The 25,192-nt window shown below is 40.8% G+C and overlaps 3 protein-coding genes across 3 annotated transcripts; 1 reads left to right on the forward strand and 2 right to left on the reverse strand.

Annotated features, from left to right (window-relative positions):
- Positions 1 to 14,389: 14,389 nt before the first annotated feature.
- Positions 14,390 to 15,685, reverse strand: LOC149400761 (6-phosphogluconate dehydrogenase family protein). Its single transcript, XM_089613509.1, has one exon. It carries the CDS (start codon positions 15,628 to 15,630, stop codon positions 14,650 to 14,652), a length of 981 nt encoding a protein of 326 aa, XP_089469635.1. The 5' UTR covers positions 15,631 to 15,685; the 3' UTR covers positions 14,390 to 14,649.
- A 3,653-nt stretch (positions 15,686 to 19,338) lies between these two features.
- On the reverse strand, positions 19,339 to 20,397 carry LOC149400762 (mitochondrial import inner membrane translocase subunit TIM17-2-like). The gene has a single exon (XM_089613632.1). It carries the CDS (start codon positions 20,315 to 20,317, stop codon positions 19,652 to 19,654), a length of 666 nt encoding a protein of 221 aa, XP_089469758.1. The 5' UTR covers positions 20,318 to 20,397; the 3' UTR covers positions 19,339 to 19,651.
- A 432-nt stretch (positions 20,398 to 20,829) lies between these two features.
- On the forward strand, positions 20,830 to 22,897 carry LOC149400763 (tRNA/rRNA methyltransferase (SpoU) family protein). Its single transcript, XM_089613533.1, has one exon. The coding sequence runs from the start codon at positions 21,050 to 21,052 to the stop codon at positions 22,775 to 22,777; it is 1,728 nt and encodes a 575-aa protein (XP_089469659.1). The 5' UTR covers positions 20,830 to 21,049; the 3' UTR covers positions 22,778 to 22,897.
- Positions 22,898 to 25,192: the final 2,295 nt, after the last annotated feature.

Here is a 25,192-nt window from a genome sequence, read left to right on the forward strand (position 1 = left end):
CGGAATCCAGCCTTCCTGAAAGAAGGTTAATGTTCTCTCACCTAAGGGTTGATTCCAGAACTGATAGATTGCGCGCACTTTCGAAGTAAGTAACGTTCAAAAGAATCTTTCGCTGGGGAAGCAACAATGCTTAGGGCTGATATGTATCAAGAGAAGTATAACGGAAAAATTGACTTCCCTTGACACGGGTTAAACCTGGAGGATCTTGATCACGAACTGACTATATCAGTGGACACTCGTCACGATGAGTAAATATAATTCCAGTATAAAGGAGACTTCAGTCTTGGCTTACAAGGTGGAGTATTTGACCAAGATTAAACGAATCGATGGAAAAAGAGAAATGACTATTTCGTCTTTTTCATCGGATTTGTTAAGCTTCTATTACTAGGTCCATAGTCCCCGATTCGGCTCTGATAAAGGCGGATAAGAACTTTCGTATAATAATGTTTATCATTATTAATCTCACTTGCTGTAATTGTGATTGACAGCATTAATTCTGGAAAACGGGTATTCGCAGAATTAAATAAATATTTATGGTAGAATTGTTTATTTATTGTTTGATCAAGTAAATAAACAATTATTAATTATTTGTTTATTGTTGGACCAAGTAAATAAATGATTAATTGGGTTTTAAGCAATTGGGCCTTGCACAAAATATGAAAATCGGATTTGGGAATTTCGGCATAGGAGTTGCGCAAATCCCCCTTGGCCGTGTGCCTAAAATTCGACTTTTTCAATATTGGTATTTACCAATATTTTCTCTTTAGTTGTTTAAATAAAGGAGAGAGAATAATATAAGATATTGTCCTATATTTTCTCCTTATTTAAAGGAAAGTATTTAGGAGAATATATGAGAATATATTTAAAGGGAAATAATATATTCCCTTTTATTCTCTCACTAAATAAAATATTCTCTATTTAAATAGAGAATAATATCCCATAGATATTGATCTGATGGATGAGAGAAAAAGTAGGATTCACTTGTTGAGATCCAATTGCCTAGATTTAATCCACTAGTGTGAACACAATAAAAGGAAATAAAATATTATGGAAGATTCCATGAATATCTCATTTTACTACTATAAATAGGGGTTCATGAGAAGGCAAAAATTATTTGGTGAAAATTTCGTGCATCCTAGCCTCTCCTTGGCCGTGCATCTGCCTCTCCCTCCCCTCGGAAATTCGTTTCCATTCTTAGTAAAATAAGAGAGAGATCTCGAAACACCTAGTTTCGTGATCTAGTGAGATAAAGACTGTGCCCACTCATCTTTCTTATACGTCTCGGAGATTACGTTTCGGAAGACTAAGGTGTCATCACATCGAGTCCTTGAAGTAGAGAACCTTAATTGATCGTGTGGAGGCTTGTACGTTCAAGACGAAGACGGATTGTGAAAGCTTTCAGTTCGTGAACCGAAAATCAATATAAGTACTCGTTTACTCTTATTTCGGTTGCTTGACATATATGCTCTCGTATAATTTTTAATTAACGTAAATCTAGATCTTGTCATATAATCATTGAATTAATTAGCTCATGATTAGTGTAATTAATTATTTTTCCGCATTAATATGGTTATATGGGGGAATCATCCCCGACAGTAAGATCATATCCAAAACGTTGAGTAGGTTTAGGAACTCTCCTGTTTCTATCTCTGACAAGATTATAGTCAGACATGTTCTCATAATCGAGTCTGAGCCTCTACTCCTTGACGTGGGGAGCAAGCATCTGCTGTTTGCTGAGGGTCTTCAACTGTTCCTTCTTGTTCAGTATCATCTTGTGGTGCTTGTCCTGTAGTGGTTTCACCAAGCTCCACCTGGACTTGTGTAGTTTCAGAGGCCTCAAAATCAGATAGAGGCCAGATATTACCATCTGGTTTCCTGTTTTGAAAATCACATTCATTGAAAGTGACATCCCTGCTGATCATGCATCTTTTGTGACCTAGTTCCAAACACCAGAGTCTATAGCCCTTGACTCCATCTGGATATCCAATGAAAATGCACTTCAGAGTTCTTGGTTCCAGCTTTCCCTGCTTGATATGGACATAAGCTGTACAACCAAAAACTTTGAGTTTTGTGTAGTCTATTTTGTGATCAGACCACATCTGCATTTGAGTCTTTAAATCTATGGCTGTGGATGGGCATCTATTTATGAGGTAACAAGCTGTTTTGACAGCTTCTGCCCAGAAAGAAGGGGGAGCCTTGTATGATTGAGCATACACCTTACTCTTTCCATAATAGTTCTATTAAACCTCTCAGCCAAACCATTTTGCTGAGGTGTGTGCACAACTGTGTGATGTCATTGAATACCTGTTTTTCTACAAAACTCATTGAAAACATCAGCACAATATTCAAGACCATTATCTGTTCTCAGCCTCTTAACTTGTTTACCAGTTTGATTTTCAATCATGATTTTCCAATCTTTAAAGGTCTCAAAGGCATCACTCTTATGTTTCAACAGATAAACCCATACACGTCTAGAGTAATCATCAATTAGAGACATGTAATACCTGTTACCACCATGTGATGTTACCTTTGCTGGTCCCCGGAGGTCTGAATGGATATAGTCTAAAATTGCTTCAGTTCTGTGTACAGCCTTATTGAAACTGGCTCTTGAGGCTTTCCCATACATGCAGTTCTCACAGAATTCTAACTTTCCCAGTTTGCTTGGACTAAAGCATCCTTGTTTCTCCAGGACATTCATGCCATTTTCACTCACATGGCCAAGCCTTAGATGCCACAACCTTGAATTGTTATCCCTGTCAATCACATTTGCAGAACCAACCACAGTAGATCCAACCAGAAAATATAGGCCATTTAACCTAGTGCCTTTCATAACATCAATAGAATCTTTAGATACAAAGAAGTTTCCATTTTCAGAATGAAAATTGTAACCTTGTTCATCTAGGGTACCAAGGGAAATGAGATTTCTTTTTAATTCAGGAATAAATCTCACATTATCAAGAACTCTCTCAATACCATCGAACATTTTGATACGTATGTTACCTGTATCAATTACCTCGCATGCTTTATTGTTGCCAAGAAGAACTGATCCTCCACTCTCAATCTTGAGATCTTCAAACCAGCTTTTGTTTGGTGACATGTGATAGGTACCACCGCTATCAAGGACCCAAGATTGTGATGAATCTTGGTGAGAAATGTTGAGAGCTTCTGCAGAATTATATCCATTGTCAGCAATGGTGGCATTTGCCTGTTTCTTGGGCTTGCTGAAAGTTTTGTCCTTGTCCGGGCAATCTTTCTTCATATGTCCTTCCTTGTGGCAGTGATAGCACTTGTAGGGAAATTCCTTTTCTTCGCCATTCTTTTGATCCTTTCCCTCTGATCCTTTGTTCTTCGATTGATTCTTCGAGTTCGACTTTGAATTCTTCCTTGGTTTTCCTCTGATGTTGAGCCCTTCGCCAACAGGTTTCTTCTCAGACTTTGAGTCTTGTTCCTTTGATTTTAGCGCTACTTGAACTTCCTCTAGGGTTAGCGATTCCCTTGCATATTTCATTGCTTCGACGAAATTTGAGTAATTCTTTGGAAGCGCATTCAAGATCATAACCGCTTGATCTTCATCCTCGATCTTCACATCGATATTTTCCAGATCGATGACGATCCGATTGAATTCATCAAGACTGTCGCTGATTGGCTTATCTTCTGCGATCTTGAAACCAAACAGTCTTCCTTTGAGGTGAATTCGATTGGATAGTGATTTGGTCATATAGAGGGATTCTAATTTTGACCAAATCCCAGTCGTTGTTTTTTCTTTCGAGACTTCCCTCATCACCTTGTCTCCTAGATGAAGAATTAGGGTGTTGTAGGCCATTTCGAGAGCCTCATTCTTTTCAGTCGCCGAGTAAGGAGGGACAAGCCCCATCCATCTCGAGTTAGCATTATGAGTAACAGCAAAGCGGGCTAAGTTATGAGCCGCAATGTTACAAAGACGAGGGATAAACATAATTCTAAACTCTATCAAGTTGCTTACCTCTCTCTTGATGTGATGCAGAAGTGTCCCGAGCTCCGTGCTGGGGGGTCGTCCCCCCGGCCACCGCCTTCACCACCTCCGAGCAGTCCGAGTGAAGCTCCAGCCTTGTCTCCCCGATGCTCTTGGCCAGGTTAATGCCGTGTAGGACCGCGACCGCCTCCGCCAGCTGGGGGGAGAATCCCCTGGCCTGGGCAAGCGTTTGCGAGGCAATCACCCTTTCGGTATGATCCCGAGCAATACAACCCACGCCAAACCGACCCTGGTCCCGATCTAAAGTCGCGTCCACAGTCACCGAGATTGTACCTCGCATTGGAGGGACCCATCTTGGCTTGGTCGTCCCCTCCTCCTGTCCCCGCACCGCCTCCTTGTTCGCGCCTCTAAACTCTTCTAGGAAGCTTCCCGTCCACTCAGTCTGATTCCACGCTTTCTTCCCCGCAACGACGTTGTTCCTGTGATTCCACAACTCCCAAATGATAGTAATATAAAATTCAAGCTTACTAACCTCGAGAGAGTCTGCCACTCTGAAAATGACGTCAAAGGCTTCGCCCTCGTCGGGATCTCTCTCGACACCGTGGCCTCATCTCTCATCCCCGTCTCCGGGACTGGGTCTTCAGTCGTGGTGGGTGCCGTGGGATTGGCGCTTGAAGCCCCAACGTCCACCTCCATCTCCGCCAGTCCTGGGCCATCAGAAGATTTCGCCGATTTTGATGTTCCATGTTGTCCCTTGTTTCCGTCCTCACTGGTAGATCCGTCATTTCCCTCTGTTCCGGGAGGTGCCGTAGTCGACGGTTTTGGTGGCGAGGTTTTGGACGCCGAGATCTCTGGCCCCGCCCATCCCATCTCCATCCTCACCCTCGTGCCTTTGAAGCTTCTCAGTCCACCGGAGACTTTATTCGGGGCTTCCCCACGTAGCCAAGCCCCAAATTTAAATATTCCGGACTCACCCGCCGAGTCCTTGTTAGTCTGGCATTCAGCGATCCCATGGCCCAGACTCCCACACGAGTAGCAAAAATCCGGGAGCTTCTCAAATTTGAACGCTACCCACGTCTTCTCTCCGAGCATGATGTTGATCCCCTTCACTAAAGGTTTACTGATATCAATGGCCACACGGGCTCGGATAAACTCCTCTCGAATTCGGTCATTCCTGTCCTTGTCAATCCGAACCACACGCTCAATTTTGTTACCGATCAGCTCTCCCATTTTAGCCGACCTGTTCTTCAGAGGAACTCCATGCATTTGGACCCAAAATTCCACAAATCTGAAATCATTCCCGTCTTGTATCTCCGGGTCTCGCAGGACCACCAGCGACTTGTCAAAAGACCAAGGGCCCATCTCCCAGACTCGTTTCTTGTCCGCCTCTAGCTCAAACTTGAAACAGAACCCTCCCCCGTCATAGTCACTTATCTCGAGCTTCCCCTTAGGTCTCCAGATACCTGCCATGACTGATTTGAGCGCATTACGGTTAAAAGATCTTCTTCTCAACAGCCTCCCCAGAAGACATCTTGAGAGATCGACAATGGTACTCTGTAGTTCTTCTTCATCAAGAATTAGCACGTCACCCTCATCTTCCTCACCAATGCCCAGTTCGGACCACTTGTCACATAGATCTTCCATCGCCGGGACGATAAGGAAGGACTAATGAGAAACTCTGACTCCGAAGTATAAGGCTAGAGAGGAGCAGAGACCAACAACCTTCAATTGGTTCAGTTAGAGAGAGATGGTATATTTGAATTGGGGATATTTTTGTTCGAAATTAATACAAAAATTCAATTTTGGATATTTCTTAACTAATGAGTTTAATTGAGATATTTTCATTACTTTAGCGTTTAGAAAATTAAAAAAAAAAGTTCATCTTTATTGACTCGCTTTTTGTTGCAATTTAATCATTTTATCTAGTAAATAATTGAATTGATGATTACTTCATCTTATATTGGGATCCACATCGTGGTCTTTTTGTTGTTTATTACGTAACAAACAAAAGCCAATGTGAACAGAATGTGAGGTAATCAAGCTTCAAAGAAGGAGCAACACGTTAGAAATATGAAAAATCAAATTTGTTGACCAAAGACTTTGACTAACATTGTATCTTCCACAATTGCTGTATAAAAAAACAATTGATTTTCCACCACTCAATATTCCTCATAGCCTCAGTCACACATGAAACGCACCAACACGTGATCCACGCACAAGTTGGCTGGATAGACTTGACCTTAACATCCCATTAAAATTAACAATGATATATTCCTTTAATCCAATCATAGATAATGTAGAGATAATGCATAATCATAGTTTGTTCGTTGTTGATACGATCAAAGCTGGAGTCAAATTTTACATATTAGCATTTTTAATAGCATTCTATAAATATTATTGAAAAAAAAAAAACATTATTGATATGACATTTATTGTAAGAATTTAAAAAAAAAAAAATTCAAGGGAAAAAAATGAATGATAATGATAAAAGGTAGTACTATTCTAGTGTTTTAAGGTTAATTTATTAACAGACCCACAAATGCAAGCTATAGATGTTAGAAATTTTCTGTAAAGTTAATATAGAAATGAGTGTTTTAAGGTTATTTTAGTGATCAAAACATTGGTGTAGTTATTAAAAAAAAATGACAAAAAACTTTGTATCATTATAAACACTTCACTAAAGAGTGATTTGTACTTTTTGTTATATTTTACAGCTATTTATAGATGGATTCCTTTATAGATATATTATCGTGAGGTTGGATTATTAAATATGTTCATTGAACATTATACATATGTACATGTTAATATGTTATGAGGAAAGCTCACATAACACGGTCTTTTTTTTTAGCGTTTTGACTTTGAGAGGCCAGTTTGATGGCCAAAACTCCAAAACTGAAGAAAAAAAAAAGGTGATAGCGATTCGGCTGATATGTAGAATAGAATTTTAAATACGGTTTACAAAATGTGACTGAGATGTATCTTTTTTCTAACCTATAATGTCTTACTCATGTGCAACAATAAGCCAACTATAACCATGTGTATTCACAAGACAATTTGACAGACTGAGTATGATTTCTACCTAAAAGCTCTAACTACTATGACATAAGATGGCGAATCTCTTTTACCTTCCTTGTGAAACAATATTCCTTCGTTGAACAATCTTTCACTCATAAAATAAGAGAAAATTCAAGTGAAGAAAAATCAGCTGGAAATTGGTAATAGAACTAAAGTGATTCTGAACAAAAGGTATGAGAAAAATATAAAGAAAGTTTGTATACTAGAGCATTTTTTTTTATTTTTTAAATATACTAATGAAAAAAATTCATCAGAATTAGAAGAGTGTGTGTATTTGAATTATTAAAAAAAAATTAAGGGACAATTAAGTAATAAATAACAAATTTAGGGGATCGATGTGATATTATTGAAAACTCAAGGTATAAAAGTCAGGATGTATATATATATATATATATATATATATATATATATATATAAGAAATTTTTTTAACAAGTTTGAGAAATTTATTATCTACCATTATCTCATTTATTGTATGGTTGTATTTTTCAAAATTGAATAAATAAAATATATGAAACATTGAGATCAATAAAGAAATAGATATTTTAAAAAATGACAGAAATAGAAAGACTCGCATGCGAGATAAATCTCGCGCATAAATAAATTACACAAAATTTTAATGTGTCACTACTCTTTAAAGAAAATGACACACACACTTATTATGTTTCATTATATTTTCCTTAAATTTTCTGTAATCCAACAACATAAAGAAAATGATATGATGTAGGCCGTTTTTTGTTGTTGCCATTTTGTAAATATTTCGACATCAAAGGGACTAATATAGACTTTTATTGTATCTTCCGAACTATTATTTATCATTATCTCATTTTTTTTGGAATTTTTTTTAAATGAATAGTAAAATAAAACATGAGATCAATTACGAAATAAAAATGAAAAAATACAAATACACGCATGCAAGATAAATCACCCTCGTACATAAATTACTCTCAGAATTTTAATCTCCTATTTTTAAAGTAAAATGAAATACGCGTATTCTGTTTCATTATACTTTCGTCAATAATTTTCACTTTCAGCAATCAAACAAGATACCAAAAAAATGTTAAAGGTCCTTTCTTTTTTTTCTTTAGGTTCTTTTGCTATTTCGCAAATTTTCAACTTTAAACGGGCTAAAATAGACTTTCTTTCTATCCCTCTTTTTATATAATTTTACACTAAAATGAACATTAATTGACTTGACGAAAAATATAAAATGAGAAATGAACATTTGATTTGACAACAAATATAGAATGACACATAAAAGTTTGTACGAGTTAAGTATTGTCTTAACTATTAGCAATTTTGATAATTTGAACTAAATTAATAGCAATTATATTTTTGGACACTTTTACTAGTAACTGTAAACATCAAAGTATACAATTGTTATAAACTATAGATTTACAATCTACAATTAACAACAATTGTAAATATACAAGTCTAAGTTATTAGTAAAAGTGTTCAAAAACATAATTATTATTATTTTTGTCCATAATATCAAAATTACTACTAGTTAAATCCATTTCCCTCATTTTCGACATGTTATATTAAAGGTTTCAAACACTGCGTATTTCGCATTCTGTAGACCCACGGTAAGATTTCGAGTATATTTTGCAAATGTCTTCATTTTTTGTAAATATTAAAAAAAAATTCCACAAGGACCATAAATATCACAAACAATTTCGCAAATACCGTAAGTATTTTATCAATTTCCGCAAACAATTCTGTAACTTTCGCAGATTTCTAATATTTTATTTATATTAACTTATTTATATATATATATATATATATATATATATATAATAAATCGCGGTAAACCTTTGACACTTATTACGATAAACCACGGAAGGTAAGCAATTACTTGAAATTGACCTGTCACAAAATAATTTATCTCTAAAGTTTGCTCTGCATCTAGGGTTTAATCCATTTTCAGTCCGCTGCCCCTTCCCCAATGCGACTTTGGTTGCCACCCTCACTCTTTGGAGGCGAGGTAAAGCCCGGGAGGGGGAGGCTTAGTTTCGCAGCTATCTCCCACTTAGCTTCTTTCTAGTTTTTCATCTGCTTCTCTTGTCTTCCTCTGGCTTTTTCTTCGGGAGGAGCTGGGTAACCTTTTTCTCTTCGACATTTTGAAGAGAAGAACTACTCCAGCCTAGCATCGATCTGATTCTCTTTTCTGGGATCTTGAGGCAGCGCTCAAATCTAGAGCAGATCCAGAACGCCATGAAGTTGCTGGACAAAATGCGTGTGAGAGGGACGTTTCTAGAGGCCGTGGTCTGCTCGGCCGTGGTGGAAGCCTATGCGAACCGTCATGCCCGACGACGCAACGAGAATCTTCAGGATGATGCAGAGCAGCAAGGTCGTCTTCAAAACGCGCTCAGATACGGTGAGATTTCGGATGGCTAATGGGAAGGGACTGGTCGACGGAGTTAAGGCGCGACGGGAGTGAAGTTTTTTAGTTCTTGTTTTTTAGGTTACATCTTAGTTTGTCTTGCTCTGCTTGGCTAGTTGTCTTAAAGTTTAGGTGTGGTTCTGGTTGGCCTAGTTCGTTAGTTGTTTTAGTGTTATGTGGTTCGTTTTAGTTGTTTAATGGGTTTGTTTTAAGAGTTTTTTTTTTCGGGTCATTAAGTCCATCATGTGGATGGTTTGTGGATGGTTTTTTTTTCGGGTCATTAAGTCTACCATGCGGGTCATTAAACGCATATATCTTGTTTAGAGTCCCGTAAGAGGTCGAAGTGGTTTTATGAACTGAGCTCGTTCTCGATTCGGGAAATTTTCAAAAGATCTCTGTTAAAAGGGCCCAAAAGAGTTCTTGACGAGCATTGACAATCCTGGCCGAATAGACCATCGATCACTGTTCGTCTTATGCTTCTCATTTGCATTTAGGACATTTATTAGTTCGAATGAGGTTCCCACCACTATCCAGAATCTTTATATGGTCGTAGCCAGTTCTTGATGTTAATGAGAATTTCCTTAAAAAAAAGGTCAAGCGGCTATATAGCCAAATAGAACTTAAGCTTTTGCAAAATAGTCATAGTTTGTCAACTATAAGCAAACTAGCCAAAGTAAGATTAATCTAGGTTGGATTAAATTTAATCCCACGAACTATAAAGACAGAATGTAAGCTTTATGAAGGTTGGATTAAAATTAATCGAGGCAGGATTAAAAGTCGTAGTACTCTCAATTAGCTATTTTGCTATACCTAATGAAACTATGGCTATTTTGCAAAAGTCATAGTTTAAATTGGCTATTCCAACCTTACCAAAATTTCGGTTTCATATTGCCTGTAATGTTATGGACTAAACTAAACCTGGCCTAACGGTAGCGGGACGGGACGGAATCCCCGCTACCGTTAGGCACTGTAACGGGAGCGGGACTCCCGTTACTGGCAACGGACGGGACTCCTGCTACCGTTACTTTGCTTAACGGGAAACGGGAGTCCCGTTAGTCCCGCTAGCCAATATGGCCGTTGCCTTTTGATCTCGGCCGTTGGATCAAAGATCCAACGGCCGAAAAAATAGAGTCGTTGAGGATATGGCCGTTGGAAATAGAGTCGTTGGGGGCTCGGGTGAAAAAAAAAATTCAATTTTTTACCCACTTATCTCAAAAATCTATAAATACCCCCCTAATTCATTCATTTTTCTCACAACTCTCTCTCACATCATCTCGAATTCTCTCAATTTCTCTCAACTCTCTCACAATTTCAATCTCGAATTCTCTCAATTTCTCTCGTTTTTAGTCTCATACGCTTATATTTTATCATGGCATCTTCATCCCACAACCGAGGGGGTCGAAGGGGAAGAGCTTCCCGAGGTGAAAGAATGCACCGTTTTGAAGAAAATTGGTTGCACTTGTCTCAAAACGCCCCCGACCCAAACACTCAATACACATTTGATCCAAATTATGTTGCTCCTACTTTCCACCACTCGGATTTCACCGAAATTCCAAACACACAATTGCCATATTATCCTCAAATGGATCCCGAGCAAGCATATCAAGCACAAATACCGCCATCCGAAGCCGCTTTTCAAGAGTTTCAAGTGTTCGAGGAACATTATCATCAATCCCAAAATCCAAATGAAGAACAAGACGACGACGAAACCCAAGATCCAAATGAACAACATGATGACGAGGAGGAGGAGGATGAAGAAGAAGACGTCCCACCGCCACCACCTCAGCCTCGAACTCAAGTTCCACGACCTCGACAACGTGAGCAACAAGAGGATACCCGACAAAGACGACGTGCCCGAGAAGAACAACAACAACAACAACCACCTCAACAACAACCACCGCAACAACAACAACAACCTCAACAAGCACAAGCATCACGACGTCGAGCGAGGTCTGTTGTCTGGACGTTCTTTGAAAAGGTGGTTGCCAACGGTGAAAAAGCCGGAAAATGTCACGTTTGTGGCAAAATCTTTAGCGCTCATAACACTAGAGTTGGGACGTCGCTATTGTGGAGTCATCACAGACACTGCCAGGGGGGGACACAATCTGGAGCCTCTACAACCCAAGTAAGTAACATCGATCCTTTAAGATTTAGACGTGATTTAGTTGAATATTTTGTATCAACCGATCAATCTTTTAGTCATATCGAATCTCAAGGCTTTGTTAGATTCATTAGTTCTTTTATTCAAACGTACAACTAATGTCTAGGAAAGCCTTGAGATCCGATATCCTAAAATGGTTTTTAGGAGAAAAGGAATAAATGAAAGACTCAATATCCTCTGGTAGATATAGCGTAGCCTTAACATCGGATATATGGACCGGTCAATCTAAGATGGACTTTATGAGCGTTGTAGTCCATAACATAGACGACGATTGGAACCTGAACAAACGTATCATAGCGTTTAGGAGGATAGAAGGTTCTCACACTGGTGAGAACATCTTAGATATCATAGTTAGTGTTTTAGCTGAGTGGGGTTTGAACAATAGGGTTATATCTGTGACCTTAGATAATGCCACTAGCAACAACGCCATGATTAGGGAGTTGACCCAAAAACTTAACGCAGACGAAACCCTTATACATCAACGTTGTGCTACCCACATCATCAACCTCATAGTTCAAGCCGGAGCCGCTAGTTACGACCCTTCGATAAACAAGATTAGGAATTACATAAGTTGGATAAATAGTTCAACCTCTAGAGTAGATGAGCTTAAGAGACGGCTTAGACTAAACGGCCTTCAAGAACGCACATTTCACCTAGATAACAAAATTAGGTGGAATTCAACATTTCTTATGCTGATCAACTTCTTATCCGAGCGTTACGTCGATGTTATTGTTTCTTACATTAACAGCGTACATGGCGAAAACGCTATATCTGATTTGGATATTAGGATGCCTGAATCATTTGTTTCTTTTCTCGACATTTTTTATAAAGAAACTTGTTATCTTTCTGCTGTTTATACTCCCACTTCTTTTCTCGGTCTTCATACTATGACCGCAATAGCTGTGCATCTTGATAAAAATAAAAACGAAACTATTTTTCAAGATTCTATTCAAGCAATGACAGCAAAGTTTTTAAAATATTGGAAGGCTGGAAAGGTTCCATTACTATACGGTTTTGGAGCCATTCTAGACGTCCGATGTAAAATTGGAGGTTTAAAAAAAAATTTGAAATACATAAGAAACCATTTTGTGGACCAAGATTACGTTGCACTTGATCTTCCGAGGATCGTGCAAGCTTTTTTTGATCTTTTCAAGGTTTACGAGGCGAAACTTCTACCGCAATACCGAGCGCAACCTTCTCAATCACAGACGCAATATCCGAGAAGACACCAATACACGAATGTCTTCGTCAACGCGCCCGCGTACAGACCGTCTCCTCAACAACAAGAAGCTGGGACAAGTCAGACGAGGTCAAGCGCAACCGACGCACGGTCCCATCCGGAGATCCAAGAGTACGATAGGAACGATTGGGTCAGGTCGGACGACGAAGCCATCGACCTCTTGGTTTGGTGGAGGCAGAATGCGAGGAGGTTTCCGATCTTGTCATCTATGGCACAAGACATCCTCACCATCCCAGTTTCAACTGTGTCCTCTGAGGCGGCTTTTAGCAGCGCGGGCCGGATCATCGACGATAGAAGATGCAGCCTGAAACCGGAGATGGTCGAAGCATTGACGTGCGGAAAAGATTGGATTCAACATCGAAATCGAGCACAAGAAACATTCATGTGCTTCGATATTCTAGACGATTTTGAAGTTGATTTTGCAAACGTAAACATAAATGGTTAAAGTATCGTGTATAACAAAAGGATATCCCGGCCCTTGTCCGGGATACATTTTCAAACATTTAACGAGGAAAGGGGTGCTCTTTTTCCTCGCCGTCGCACTTTTTTAGGGGTCGGTGAGGTTTTTTAAGAGGCCCAATTTTAATTTCACATTCTTCTTTATTGTTTTTTTTACCCATTTTTAATTATTTAACAACATTCATATTTTTCATTTCTACCCACTTATTCCAAATCTTTTCACTTTAATCCTTTCATTTTATTTCTTAAATTCTTTTTTTTAATTTTTTTTTTTTTAATGCCTAACGGGATCCGCGGATCCCGTTAGACATTTACCGCCTCCGTCCCGTTATATAACGGGACGGGACTCCCGTTCGGCGAATTAACGGGAGTCCGGGCGGGGGCGGGACGGGAGGCGCGGTAACTCCCGTTAAGCCACGTTTAGACTAAACAGTACCGAAATTTCATCTAAACCACAACGGTACACTCCGCTCCTCCGGTATTAAATAATAAAAAAATAAAAAAAAATATTCTAATATAAAATAATAATAAAAACTGCGAACACTACTGGATAGTACCGGAATTATATGTTTTTTTTTTTTGATCGAAACCGGAATTATATGTTCCATAAAAGTACCAAAACAGAATACTTAGTATCCTTTTCTGGCCAGAGCAGAACATAATCCTGGTTCTGTTTGGCCGTTCCGGTTGGCTGGGATTAGCAAGTAGTTAAAGAAATCAAGCTAACGAGTTTCAAATCATCTAAAACAAAAGGAAACGTATATTTGAAGACTTCCTTTGACGTAGGTCAAGAGTTTTTTTTTCTCTGGTGTTTGTGTTTTTACCAACTCCGTAAGCAATTTCCATGGAAGTGGCAAATAGTCTGATGTTGTCGCTCAGGCTATGTATACCCAAACAAACATATAAACCAAAACCATTCACGCCCCACTTCCCCATTTTTTTACTCGATTGTCTTGTAGCACCATCAGAGATTTGAGGATCGGACGGTTACTACTTTTCATGAAATTACCCGTCACAAATCAAACGAGTCATCAAATGAACTATCCAATCTTACGAATGAAGCAACATGTATCTTGGGCGTCCATCAGAGAAACATCAGACTAGGTTGCTAGAGAGAGCAGTGTTCAAAAAACATTTACATCTAAATCTAATAACAGATGGGTGTTAGTGTCAACCTACTAATGCCATTATCCCTTGCCACTTTCTTAGCAATCCATTCTAAAGAACTCATCTGAATCTCCAGTTATTGTTGGAAATCATATAAACACACGTTCTAAAGAGTCGGACTTGAAATAGAAAGCAGAACAAAGAAACAAACAAAGAAGCAAACACACCACGTTTCAACAAACCTTTTTTTTCCGAAGTCTTGGTCGACCATCACTCAGTTGTCGCCGGAGCCGAGCCGGAGATTGTTGAGCCTCTCGAGGGCTAAGATGAGAGCCTGGGTGCCAAGACGGCCTTCACCGTGGGCCGTGAGGGATAGATAGAGCTGTTGCGCCAATGCCAAGCCCGGAAGAGCCAAACCCAGTCTCTGACACTCGCTCAGACAAATCCCCAAATCCTTGACGAAATGGTCAACGTAAAAACCCGCCGCGAAATCCCTCTCCAGAATCCTCTCGCCGTACAAGTCCAGCGACCGCGACCCCGCCGCGCCGCCGGAGATCGCTCTCAGGAACACCTTCGGCTCAATCCCGGCCTTGTGAGCGAACACGATCCCCTCGACGAGCCCGACCATGGTGGAAGCGATCGTGACCTGGTTCGCGAGCTTCGCCAATTGCCCGGACCCCGGACCGCCCATGTAGGTCACGCTCCCGAGGAGAGAGAAGATCGGCGCGAGTCGGCGCACGGCGGCCTCGTCTCCGCCGGCGAAGATCGCGAGCGTCCCGGCCTTGGCGCCGCGATCTCCGCCGGAGACCGGGGCGTCGATGGCGGTGCAGGCTCTGGCTTGGGCGGCGGAGGAGATCTCTCGGGCGAGGGAGGGGTCGGAGGTGGTCATGTCGACGAGGATGGAGCCGGGGCGGAGGGCGGAGAGGGCGGAGAAGGAGACGGAGCGGACGTCGGAGGGGAAGCCGACGATGGAGAAGACGACGTCGGAGGCGGCGGCGACGGCGGCCGGGGATTCGGCGGTGTCGGCGCCGAGGAGGAGGAGTGGACGGGCTTTGGAGGCGGTGCGGTTGAAGACGGTGACGGAGTAGCCGGCCTTGATCAGGTGGCTGCACATCGACAGCCCCATCACTCCGGTGCCGATCCACCCCACGCGGGTGGTTTCCGGGGAGATAGCGTCGGAGGACATTCTGCGGCGGCGGAGGAGGAGGAGCTTCGTCGGGTTTGAGTCTCGAGTGAGCGAGCGGAGGAGTCGCATTTGATGGGGGATATGCTTTGGCGTTTTCTGTTTGTTTGACACGTGTCCACCTCACAGCTACATATAATTATTTTATGCTAAAAAAATATATCATTTTTATGCACAATCAATTATGTATAATGTGTGGTAGCTAGCTTGGTCTAGCGGTAATCACACACTCATCTTGACGGAGAGGTCATGAGGTCAAACCCCATGGGACGCAGAAGTGCATGTCCCCCTAATATTTATTATAATAAGTATGTAATTTTGGCCGATAGTGCCACCTGCGCGTTGCACTGCTAATATATTATGTAAGAAATTTTGCAAGAGCTAAACGAAAAATTAGGTTAAAAAAAGTAAAATTAAAAAACGAAAAAAAATATTACGAAAAGAAAAAACTCATTACGAACATGAAAAAATAAAAATTTGGCCGTAGGAAATTAATTTAACAGTCAATTTAAAAAATAAAAATCTTTACCTTAACGACAATAACCAAAAGGAAAACATTTCGATTATTAATGTTCAGAAGAGCCATCGGAGCGAAAGTTTTGGCGGCCCATTTTGTAGCACAAGAATCAGAACTTCTGACGTCTTCTCTTTTGACACAACTAACAAAAATTGTGACAGTCATAATAACATAATGTACACATAAAATCGTCTCTTTCGAAACATTGAATTCGCTAGACTCGCAATCGTTAGCCCAGAGATCAACACACTTGATTTAATTAATAAAAAAAAATTATCTAATTTATTAAGGGTCCTACATATCATCGATTCGAAATAACTAATAAAATTTGTTAAGCATTTATGACTAGATTTATACGTAACAAATTTACTCATTGTTGTGCATTTCCATAACTAGAACAAAACCATGTTTATTACATATCAAGGAGTGTGTCTGGTCGAATTCTACTCTACTCAATGGAAGTCTGCTTTGGACTCTCGAGTTAGAGACCTTCTCTTTATTTTCATTATCGCATCGGAGGTTTTTAGCGCTTAATGATGAGGGAAGAGTCAAAAGGAATGATTTCATAGTGTTCTTATTGGGATCCCGGTGGAAACAATGTTTAAGGTTTGTGATTTCATGGTCTAAGGGCAGAGTAGATGAGATCCAGATGTGGTGGTAATGGAGCGTTTTGGCTCAACGTTAGGTGGAAAAACTCTTCATTTGCGCATTAATTGTGATCATGTAAATGATCGTGTAAAATTGGCTTTTGAGAGCTCCCTTCAAATCCGATGGATGAGATGTGGTCACTTATCAAGGCTTTGAAATTTCAAGAGAAGAATAAATTTATTTTTTGGAGAGTTGGGAGTGAAGTCTTTCCGACGGTGGTGATACTTAAGAGGAGGGGCATATCATTGGAGGACTTGTGCAGAGAATGTGGCTCAGAGTCAAAATAGTTGTCCCACCTCTTCTTTTTTTGTGCATTGGAGTGTCGTCTATGGATAGTGGAATGAGGTAGGTGTTGGTGGGACTCGATGGTGTTGGAGTCTAGTCAATAAGTTGTTCGAGTTATGTTGTAGATAATGTGGGTCGAAATCGAGTTGCGCAAGTGGATGATGATCATTTCATTACAGAGCGGCTAAAATCATCGAGAAAATATGGAGATGAATAAATTTGTGTATCTTCAACGGAGGAGGTGGAAGAGAGATTGTCTGTCCGATGAGGCTCAGGACGAGGATTTTTGAACAAATGGTTGTTGAAGAATAACTCGTAGTCAGTAATTCTGAACCTGATGCTAATCATTCTATAAATGACCCTCGTTGTGCCTTAATTCATCTTTTCAATTCTGTTTTACTTTCTTCTTAGAGTTTAGTTCTATTAATTTTATTTGGAAGGCGGGGAACTTCAACATCACTGTCAGGGAGCTTTGTGCAATCAAGTTTCCGATTTTTGTGGTGTTGAGGATCGTCCGCTCCTTGTGCGAAAGGCGATGTGCCAGCTGTTTAATGTCTAATAAAAGCTTCTTATTTCATATATATAAATGAGATTTTTAACGTGATTAAATTAAACATCAATTATTAGATAAAAAATGAAACTTAAACGGGAGAGTGACAATGATGTGCGGGAGAGCGTGAGACATAGCAAAGTGCAGAGGTGGTGTTAAGGTTTGATGTTCACACAAAAATAATAATGATCACGATTCTATTTTGCAACTAGCGTGAATAAAGTTGGGGTATTATAATGTATTAACAAATCGGATTCCTCTTATCTGAAGTTCTTATGCTCTGTAATAATCATATCATAGAGAGGACTAGCAAGATATGCTTTTGACACTTCCGAACTGCGGTTAGGGAGTGTAATCTTATGTATATTAGACAAGTATAATTGCCAAACTTGGAACCATTTAGACAAACTTCTCTCTCTGTTTCTCAAGGGCTTTAGGCATGTCAGGTCACCTTTGAACCTTGGAACCAAAAATATGACTCTCTTTTGACTGATGTTAAAATCAAGAATTTCAGTTAGTCTTGGAATCAATCAAAAGTAGTTCAAATCCGCCCATCCATCACCATACTCGAGAGACACTATCCTTACTTTCTATCCTTTTTTTTTTTAACTTTGGCTGATCCCAAGAACGAAGCATTTTCACAGGGACGCCTAATCAAGATTTGTATTTCAATCTCATGGTGCTTGCTCGCCATCTTTACCGGACTGCATATCACTTTTAATTACCAGAAGTTGAATGGCACAAAAGTAACATTACTAGTTGCTGCCAAGAAGCATGACCCAGAACATGAAAATCACATCTTGTTCAAGCACAATACTGAGTTCTAACAAAAATCCTTGGCTCTATTTTCACAAACATGACATGACATTATACATCTTTAACCAAACTGCTTTACCAGAAGTTACGAGGTCTATTTGCAGAGCAATAACGAAGATGTGCCAAACACCAACTTCAAAGTAAAACAGATTAGTAATAATACAATTCAAAAGCAAGTATACACACAAAATCCCGTGTTGTTGTAATGCCTAATCAATTCGAGAACAAACCAAAAAATTTAATCAAATCATCATTATCCAGCAATTTAACACCAGCTGAACACAGAGTAACAATCAATTCCCTATATATATCACATTCCATGAGAAGAGTTTGAGGCTTTAAAAAATCATACTAATATTAGTATAGTTAAAATTACTGAAGAAAGAGAAGCTTGAGGTATAAAAATTATACTGATTTGCAATGAGAAGAGATTTGAGGCTTTAAAAAAGCTCCAATCTGATAGGGTGTGGATTGAATTGATAAGATATAAATAAATGAATAATATCTTTTGTTAATAATGTGAATAAAGCCGGTACAATGGTTATAATTACGTAGGAAGAAGACATTGAACAAAGTGCAAAATCAGAGTTGTGAAAATAAGATCGGATTGAGGAGATTGAGCAAAAAGTTGGAGGTCTCAAAGAGTAGGAAGAGGCTGGCATGAAGTAGAACGTGATATCTATATCTACAAAATATTTGTTACTTTTGACGTTCATTACTTGAGTATATATAAACAATATAAAACTTTTCATGACACGAAAGTAGGAAGATTTGTTTTGAATATGACCATGTAGCTATACTGCACTAAAGATATTTCACAATCTTTCCATCATCGTATACCATTTTGCTCATCAGAATTTGCTTCATCCTGACTTGCTGTCGTAGCACATTTTAGCTATACCCTGCTTGCATTGTGATCCTTATTTTAGTTTAATTCTCTCAATAATCCTAAAAAAAGTATCTCTAAGGAAAAAAAAAACCCATTCTTATCAGCCATTATTCGGATACATATAACACAAAATTTCAGTCGGAATCATCATTACCTTCTTTGCTCAGTTTAACACCGGCTGAGCAGAGAACAATCGATTCGCAACTACTTATAACCAAACACATATATCACATTCCATTCATTAAATCGAACCTCAAAAATACATGTTAAGCAAAATTAAAAAAAAAAAAAAACAAGCAAAATCTTCTGCTAGTATAATTATTGTTTTCTTTTTTTTTTTTTTGCGGCCAAAAAGCAGTCTTTTCCTACCAAAGAACAAAACCAGCCCTTACTTGTAGTCGAAATTTGGGACAGGCGGCGCATCGAAGCTCTCCAAGATCTTCGTCTCGCTCCCGCTGCTCGACGCCTGAGGCTCCTCCTTCTTCCCAAACAACCCTCCGAGCCACCCCGTGGCGCCGCCGGAAGAAGTCTCCGGCGCGGTCGCCGGCTCCGGGAGCCGTCCGGCGGGAGGGAATCCGGGGATCGAGGCGGCGATGTTCGGCGGAGGCTCTTCGATCATGACCGGCATCTGCTGCTGCTGACTGAGAACCTTGTTGAGCATGATTCCGGCTCCCTCGATGAGCGCGAGAAGAACGCCGCCGAAGAGAGCCGATTTGGCGGAGGCTCCGGCGCCCTGGCGCATCTGGAGGAAGCCTCCGGTGGCGGCGCCGGCGATGATGGAGTTCCAGGGATCCTCCTTCTGGCGGACGTAGACCATGGTGCAGTCGAAGGCCGAGAAGAGGCCTCCCCACACCGCGAAGCTTCCTCCGACTCGCGGCGCGTTCATCCGAACCGCCTGGGTTCCTCCGGCCACGCGCGTGCCCTGCGGCGAGTTGTAGACGCCTTTCAGGAAGTGGAACGCCGATCCTCCCACCGCGCCCATCCCGAACGCGCCGCCGATGTCGTCCAAGATCCGGTCCGGACACGGCTCCCTGGAAGTCTCTGGGGTTCCCATACTTAGGGTTTGGTGTTTTCTCTCGAACCACACGGAAAAGAGGGCTTTGGGTTTATGACGACTTCGATTTCTTATTGTTTGGCCGCCCTAATTATTATTTAGCTTTATATAGACAGACGGAAATTACTAAATGACACTTGTACCCTTGACTTCCGTGAAAATATTCAAGTAAATTATAGGGGTCAAATGAATGGTACATTTGTATTTTTTTTTTATAATTATTATTTTATGACATTTTCAGCAAGGAAAATATCATAAAGGATAAGCTGTTTGAAATAGCACAAAATAATCCTTCCACTAAAATTATAATAAAATTATTCAAACATTAAAAAATTCATGTCCAACATTAATTGATTTAATTGTAGTTTGTAATATCCTAAAAACAATAAAAGATATTCTTACAAAAAAAAAAAACAATAAAAGAAGCAGAGGCAGGGTATTTGCGTCAACTGTACAAAAGTTCCTTAACAGTAAATAAAAATAAAAACAAATAGAAAAAAAAAATAAGTAAATTAGAAGTTGGGTTTCAAGACTTATCTATGCATACCGTATCCCTGGAGAGGTTTTAGAAGCAGGTTCATCGTTTTCTGTGGGAAAACCTTGATTCCCCTTTGAGCACAGCGATGGTTTGGATAAGGTATTGAACAAGTATTGATTTAGATTTCATTTTCTTCATTTGCTTTGTGAAACCCCATTAAGCTTCTAGCATAAACCCTGTACAAAAAAAAAAGTATGATGTACTCCAATATAGTTAAAAGCCCTGCTTTTCCCTTGGGCATTAGAGTTTCCTCGCAAACCCAGCATTTCAAACTCTTCTCCGCTTCAAAGCTTCACTCTTTACCAACTGGGTCTGTGAAAACAATGGAGATTTCTTTATATTCCCCTTGTAGAACCCTAGGACTCGGAAAAACTGTCATTTCTAGCGTGACCTCGCTCAAAAGTAGAAGAAGCTTTACCAATTCGTCGGCTCGGAAGGCTGATGCCGAGAGACTTCCTTGGCTGGGTTCGAAAGACGGTAACAAACCTTGGTCCACAAACAAGGACTTCTCAAAGCCCGGTCGCTCTTCATGGGAACGACCCGCAAGGAGGCTCGGCAACGGTGGCTCCGCGGTGAAGTCTTCTTGGGAGGAATCGGCTCAGAGAATGGAGAGAGCCAAAGCCAAGCCCTCGTTTGAGGAACCGGCAAAGGCGTTCGATCGGGACCGCGACACGACGTGGCGGAGATCACCGCGGCCGAACAGAGAGGACCGCGCTTCGACTTTCGGAGCCAGAGAAAGCAGGAACAGAATCGCTGATGTGGTCGAAGAAGAAGAAGAAGAAGAAGAAGAAGAAGAAGAAGAAGAAGACGAAGTGGAAGAAAACAAACCCGAGAACGAGGTGGTTGGAGACCCGAGATGGGACAGAATCAAGAGCAGATACAGCAGAACGATGGAGAGAGGAGGATTTGAAGAGAGACCCGAGTCGCGAAAGTGGGAGAGGCAAGAGAGCTGGGGAAGAAAGACGTGGAAAGAAGCCACGGCGGAATCGACGGTACCGAAGATGATCGGCGAGGGCGTTTACGGAATCGGCCCCGTCCTGGCGGCCCTATCGGCAGGAAGGAGAGAGCTCTATGCTCTGTACGTCCAAGAAGGGCTCGGAGTGAGCAACAACAGCCGAAAGAAGAAAGACAAGAAAGGGATCGAGAGGATTTTGAGGACCGCCGAGAAGCTGTCCCTGAGCGTGACCCGGGTCTCGAAGCACGACCTGAACATGGTGGTGGACAGCCGGCCCCACCAGGGCCTAGTCCTCGACGCGTCTCCGCTCGAGATGGTGAAGATGACGAAGCTGGACCGGGAAAACGACAAGAACGCCCTCTGGATCGCCCTCGACGAGGTCATGGACCCGATGAACCTGGGGGCGATCGTGAGGTCGGCGTACTTCTTCGGGGCCGCGGGGGTGGTTCTGTGCGCCAAGAACTCGGCCCCGCTGAGCGGTGTCGTGAGCAAGGCCAGCGCTGGGTCGCTCGAGCTCATGGAGCTCCGCTACTGCAAGAACATGATGCAGTTTCTGATATTCTCGGCGGAGAACGGGTGGCGGGTCCTGGGCGGGTCCGTGTCCCCTAGAGCCGTCCCGGTCAACGAGGTCGAGCCCGGCGCGGGCCCCACCATCCTCGTGCTCGGGAGCGAGGGGGCCGGGCTGAGACCGCTCGTCGAGAAGTCGTGCTCTCGCCTCGTTCGCATCCCCGCCAACGTGACCGGCGATATGGTCGTCCACCACGGTGGCGGCGACGAAGAAGGAGAAGGAGAAGGAGAGAAGAGCGTGGCGGTGGGGTCCGCAAAGGACTTCCGGTCGTTTCTGGCGGTGGAGAGCTTGAACGTGAGCGTCGCCGCCGGCGTGCTTCTTCACCACTTGATCGGAGATAACTATTACGGCCGCGGTGATGAGGCTGGCGAGGAAATCGACCACGACGGAGACGCTTGAATGATTTATCGTTATTATTATTTATGAGTTAGCTCTTTGGTTTTAGGAAAAAAAGTTTTGTTGTCTGATGAGCTGAGAAGAAAGACGTTGATGTTTACAAATTTTTTTTTTCTTCTTCACGTTTTTCCTCACTTGGTTTTTATTGTTTAGCTTGGAATTTACTTGACCAAAGAGATTGAAGCTGTGTTTGAGTTATGATTAAAAATTAGGCATGATAACCTGTTGAAATAAAAGTCTCGGATTAACCAAATGGTTAAACCATCGGACAACTAATTAAAGGATTTTCAGGTTACATTTGAGTGAGCAGCAAAAATGGTGGAAATTGGTTGTGCAAATGTTTTTGGAGATTAATTGCATGAATAATGTGTTTAAATTTTTTTTTTTTTTATCGCGAAAATAGTATTTTTAAAGTAACCGTCATTAACTGGTAATCCAGGATATCGGGAATATAATGGAATGTTCGTTTAGTAAGAATTTCAGCAGAAACAGAACTGAATTTCCAATCTACCGGATTTCTCAAATTTAGTCACTGCCTCACTGGTTAGCTATCAGTATCAGTCATGATTTGAAATGCTATAGTTACTCCTTTATCCAAGATTCTAAAACCTTTCTAACCCCAAATTTTGTTCCTTGTCACTCAACAGGACAGACCATAAACAACCTTTAGGAGAGAAAAGAGAGACGGCCATTTTTTGCATTAGAAAGATATCAATTCTTTCTAGTTAGACGAAAAATCTCTCTCTCTCTCTCTCTCTCTCTCTCTCTCTCTCTATATATATATATATATATATTTACATAATGAAAACTCTATAATGAAAGTAACTAAGTTAGTAAACTCCATCACTTAAATGTCATTAAATTTGTGAATTGTTTTTTTTATATACGGATTTTCTTCTTCTTCTTCTTCTTGAAAAAAAAAAGATCTTTGACCTCAACTAGCATTAGGCATTTCCGCCAAAACTCCCTCTTGTAAATCAAGAGGAAGTATAGAGTTCCAAGTTACAACATCATACAAAAGGGCCTTTTTAGCAAGTTTGTGAGCTGCCATATTACAAAGTCTAGGCAAAAATAAGAACTCACAAGACACAAAACAACTACAAACGGTAATAATCTCCACGATAGTGTACATTGGTCACCGCAACCGTCTTCGTCTTTATGAGCTTGACCACTACTTCACAATCCGATTGCACCAAGGTTCTTGTAAAACCTTCGGAAAGTCACGAAAAGATTAGGTATTAATGTCATCAATTTCTAAAACACGGCTTGATTCTGTTTTAACAAAATATTTCATATTTTTTTCTAAATCATATGGTAAACTTGATTTTTGAAATGAGAATATTTATTTCATAGAATAATAATGAAACTCGGATTCTAACTCTAATACAAAAAAAATCAATTTAGTCAATATCACACATTAAGACCTAATAAGATCAAGAAAGCATTTTTATTTTTTTAAAAATAACATTGTTGAAGGAAATATTATGTTTCCACCTTGAAATATTTGGGAAAACTGTTATTTTTTGGCAATTCACTGCTCGTTACTGCTCGTTTAAAAATATTGGTCTTAACGAAATCAAATATAAATTGAAGATGCTTCGTTGTCCAATCACAATAAACGCAATGGTCGCTATCAAAACACTAACGAAAATTTGTCTTACTATTAGAATCGAAGTTTAATTATTATCTTATGAAACAAAACTTCTTTTTGCAAAAACCTACTTCAATAGTTTAAGAATATTCTCAAATATTTCCTGAATATGGCGTCATAAATGTGTAATGTTTTCAAGTTTATACACTCGTATATTCATTTTTTTATTCAGTGGCTGTCATGTGTTCTTCCGTCCAAAGTTAATGGTTAGGTAGTTATGATTCAACAAAACAATACATTAGATAATTATGCAGCTGAGAAAACATGATGAATATATAAGTCTATAAACATGTAAAAATTAAGTATTTATTTCACCATTTCCTCTTTGCTAAAATGATTTTAAGCTGCAATGGAGCTCTAGCCTCTCTCTCTAAAACACTCGTATCAGAGAAAACCTAGTTGGTCGCCGCCGCCTACCCCCTTGGGTCACGGTCGTCGTTAACGCGACTCAGATCCGGGGGGGAGGGCGGGGTTCGCGTGCAGTCGCGACTCAGATCCGGTGGTGTCTCAAGTCCAAGCGCCAGCGTCGTGCTCTGTTCTGGGAGGGCTTCAGGGGTCGCGCGTCGGGGAGCTCTCGGGCGGTCGCGGTCTCAGGCGGTGGTCGCGGTCTCAGGTCGGTCACGACTCAGATCCGGGAGGAGAGGGCGTTGCGCCAGCGCCGTTCGCGCGCAGTCGTGACTCAGATCCGGTGGTGTCTTACCTTGACGAAGCTCGGAAGCGCCGTGTTCTCTGTTCTGGGTGGGCTTCAATGGTCGCGCGTCGAGGAG

The sequence above is a fragment of the Urtica dioica genome, chromosome 4, assembly GCF_054948205.1.
Source record: "Urtica dioica subsp. dioica isolate 48M chromosome 4, U.dioica_male_clone48M_v1_H2, whole genome shotgun sequence".
In the NCBI taxonomy this organism is placed as follows: Eukaryota; Viridiplantae; Streptophyta; class Magnoliopsida; order Rosales; family Urticaceae; genus Urtica; species Urtica dioica.